Source organism: Etheostoma cragini, chromosome 2 (assembly GCF_013103735.1).
Source record: "Etheostoma cragini isolate CJK2018 chromosome 2, CSU_Ecrag_1.0, whole genome shotgun sequence".
Lineage (NCBI taxonomy): Eukaryota > Metazoa > Chordata > Actinopteri > Perciformes > Percidae > Etheostoma > Etheostoma cragini.
The window spans coordinates 10,555,422-10,559,448 of record NC_048408.1 but is presented as its reverse complement, the minus strand read 5'-3'; the positions used below and the strand labels follow the sequence as shown (position 1 = coordinate 10,559,448).

General features: G+C 42.0%; 1 protein-coding gene across 8 annotated transcripts in view; it reads right to left on the bottom strand.

Moving 5' to 3' along the window:
- The window catches only part of fbxw7 (F-box and WD repeat domain containing 7), a 106,596-nt gene that overhangs the window by 10,597 nt on the left and 91,972 nt on the right, over positions 1 to 4,027 (bottom strand). For all 8 annotated transcript variants that reach the window (XM_034885318.1, XM_034885301.1, XM_034885309.1 and 5 more), the window contains 3 exons: positions 3,602 to 3,725; positions 3,293 to 3,429; positions 2,658 to 2,771 (listed from right to left, as the gene is read on the bottom strand). In XM_034885318.1, the coding sequence (XP_034741209.1) occupies positions 2,658 to 2,771; positions 3,293 to 3,429; positions 3,602 to 3,725 (375 nt within the window). The remainder of the gene's footprint in view (positions 1 to 2,657; positions 2,772 to 3,292; positions 3,430 to 3,601; positions 3,726 to 4,027) is intronic.

Here is a 4,027-nt window from a genome sequence, read left to right as displayed (position 1 = left end):
ACGCACGCACAAAAACATCTTTGTTTCTTACAATCTTCGGTAGCCACATAACTGAAGCCTTATTTAGAGATGTGCTCTATGTAGAGAAAACAGAAGATAACCGGACGCAGCAAACTGATGTAACACCACTTGATTCACCCCGCAATGTCCCATCACAGGCGGAATCTTTTTCATTGCTCTAAATTGAACACAAGGTTTCTGAGGAAAGGCAGCACAAGTGGCCAAGAAGAAGTCTTAACGCTGCTCTACCTCTGGCACAACTTGTCTATGGTGTGACCAATTTCTTTTTCCGCCTCATCAATTTAAATCCTCTACCTGCGGTGCAAGCTGCCAGAGCTGCATTTCAAATCTCTCCTCTGAAGAAAGGACAGAATTAACTGCTGATCTCCGTGAGTTTGAGCTAGTTTACCCTTATTAATCTATAATCGTCCAACAAACTCATTTAAGCAGGGACTACTTTCCTCCTGTTGAATGAAAAACAACTTTTTAGAGAATGTAGGCAAGAAAAAGGCAAGAAAACCACATCTTCAGTCTAATGGTGACACGCTTCAAAAGCAGAACGTTTACAGACTAACAACCAAGCTCTTCCATCTCTGGTCATTGTTCTGCTATCTCTTATTGATCCTGAGTAAGGCCTATGATCTGGTGTTGTTGGTTTAGCTGTGGAAGGGTACCCTGAACTTTCTCTGAAGTCTGAGAATTAATGTAAAACGTAAAAGATCCATCAAGGTCAAACAAATCACTTTTAAATGAAAGATTATAGAGTAGATGCCATATATGCAAAAAATAACAGATATTGGCACATGGATTGGTAGCCACAAGAGACATTCATCCTAGGGCCATCTCAAACTGTGTAACACCCTGAGATCACTGATAGCCACTTTACACGCAGTAATCTCATGGGGACAAGCTGATTGTGAGAAAGAACATAGCAATCAGGTCCTCAAATACCCTGGCAGGGACTATATAAAGAATGTTGACAGCAGAGGAAAAACAAACGCAGGTACTGATAATACCCTTGTATTTTTACTTTACGGTTTTACTGGCATCAACGGCTACTACACCCAAAATGGTTGACGAGGCTTAATTGGCCATTCCTCTCCAGTAGTGTTGGGCGTTGCTTGGATTTTAACAATTATGAGTTCATTCCGGTTGTTATCGATTCCGATCTTTGAGGGGTGGAGTTGTGGTGGGTCACATGCATATTTAACAAATAAGAGGAACGTTTTAATTTTGATACAATGGTGGGTTGCCGTTTACAGGGCTTTTTCAATGTAAAATAAAGCCACATTAGAGTGCTGCTTACTGCGCTACATGGCTGCAAAACAACAAGCCTCTGCCTGCTTACGTAAATCAAAACTTGAAACCTATTAAATTGGGAAGCGATGATCGGATTTGAAACCATAATCCTTCAAACGATTCCAATTAAGAAACAATTCTACTGGAATGGGACTTTTTGAAACGATTCCAAGTAGGAATCGGTTCTTGATGCCCAACCCTACTCTCCAGTGAGAGATTCTCACTCTGGTGTTGAGAGCTAAGGAAGCAAAGAGATGAAATCCACAAAGGGGGGTTGTGCTCTGAATAAAGTACCCAAACAGAAACGGATTGAGGTTCATCTCTTCTTCATGACTAATGTAAACAAACAAATCACAGGTGGATTAGTGTTGTAGAAACCACAGACAATGTACTGTGCGTCTGTGATGCCGGTCTGAATGCAGGGTGGTTTCACAAGAAGCAGGTGAGCCTGCTGGCAATGTGACTCAGCGCTGTTTTCTACCACCAATATGGAGCCGATGCAGCTGTAACACACAACCTTTCATCCAGATGTTAGTCTTTGGCTGAAGGAGAGCCAAATTGTACGCCATTGTATCGGATGACTTTGGCAAGATCTGTCCAGATCAGCAAATGCTGGGACTGATGATGACCAGTTGGCTGAATGCCAACTATCCTATCTGTTGGGCCAAGTCTTTAAAGCAATAAAAAGCAACAGAAACGTACTGCAGTGTGACCATGCAGCATATCAACTTCTCTAAAAGGGTTTTCTTTGAATGCATTTTTATTTTTTGTTCAAACGTATCTCATTTATTTAGCAAAGTAAAGGTAAAAAGAATAGAGTGGAAAAGACAAATATTCAACAGTTCACAGATTTGTTTTGTGAAAATATTTTTTGAAAATGGAGTCCAACATTGAGGCATGAAAGCGCTGCGATTCACAACCATCTGAAAACCTCTCTCCAACGCCAGAGTACAAGCACTGCTTTCCTTTTTTAATACACAGTGTAAAGCTGCAGCCAAGGCCTGTGTGGCTGCACCAGCTTCAGCTATGCATACTAACAACTCTTGCGGACATGTGCTGTGTAACAAGTCTGCAAAACAGAAAAATGTAAAAGAACACACTAGACTAAGATAGATCGAAGATGCAGATAGGCGTCAGATAGGAAAGCGATTTTGATGTAAAACACACTACTTAAAATGACAGGAAGTCTTATAAATAGTTAAGAAATGTCCAAATCAACAAGTCTGAAAAATTAATGAAGTTCATTCAACTTGAACTGCATGCTTTACATCCATTAACATCTGACAAAAGTGCAGAAGAAAAGGAAGCTACTAAGATAAAAGAAGAAAACAGGAAATAGAAAAGCAGTTAACCCATACCTTTCCTGTGATGGCTGACCAGACTTTTAGCGTGTTGTCGTCAGAGCCGCTGACGATGCGGTTGCCACAGAACTGGAGGCAGGTGATCACATGGTCATCATGACCTTTCAACACCTTAAGATGGATAGATAAAGAGAGATGCAATGAGAAGGACACGGAGTGCAGGGGGGATGCAGAATGACACAGCAAGAATTGAGGCTGACAATGACACGTCTCCGGTGCTTTGTATATCAAAGAGGAGATGAGAGGGAAATGTCACCAAGTGCTGCAGGTGTACACAGCTCTGTAAGCAGTGTGTGTGTCATACTATGTCACAGCACTGCTAGCTCAGCAAACAACAGATGCAAAGGGGTATGAAAAGCACAATAACCAAATTTGCATCAGTGTCGGCCTAAAACTACCCGTGGCGGTTTTGAAAGACGCAAAAGCGTACACCCATTAAGGATCAGCTCTAGCTGTTTTATGGAAAAAGACAAAAAGAGTCCTCCTTTGCTGCAGCTCAATTATTCAACAAGAATACTGCAGAGTCTTGACCTATCACTAACTTTCCATCTACTTTCTGTGACTCAAAGCCATTAGAAATCAGATCTGTAAGAGAAGCTACCTGGGGAATGTAAGTTTAAAGGAAAAGCTACCTTGGGTGATTTGAGGTCCCCTCTCCTCCAGTTGGTGTCTATTCTGTGCTGCCTGATGTAGGCACTCTTCCAGGGGCTATGAGTGAAGCCAGGCTTGACGATTTTCCTCTTCTTGAGGGGCAGAGGCTCATCGATGCCTATGAGGATAGAGATGGATGCAGATTGGACTAACAGGCCGCTAAAAGGTTATTTTAAAAATAGGTATAACAGCATCTTTAAGCACAGCATTGCCCACAACAGTAGCTCCAGACTGCTCTCGCTGGGTGATTTTCTTTCTGTCTGCATCTGTTGCAAAGACTTAAGACTCACCTTCTTCCCTGCATTTCTCCCTCCACAGCAGGTTGTCTTCTGCCAGGATCCGCCAGTAGCGACACGTCTGGGCTGCTTGGAGTAGGTCCTTCGGTTCCAGGAATGACAGCACATACAAAGCCAGCTGTTGAAAGACGAGGACGAGGAATGTGAGAGGTGTGAATGGAAAAGGATATACAAAAAGCACCAATTATTCACTGCTGCGGGCGTATACCGTACAAGCACCTTATAGAAGAGTTTAGGGTTGAAATAACAAAACCAATGAAAAAAAGAAAAAGCTGAGAAAACACACTTGCCAAGTAAACTGTGCACAATTTTAACAGCATTAACCTAACTGACAGGGCAGACAATTGTATTACCACAGAATTGAGTCAACGTTTCTATTAAAGCCAAATAAAAAATACACAACAGGAGATTGACACAGCC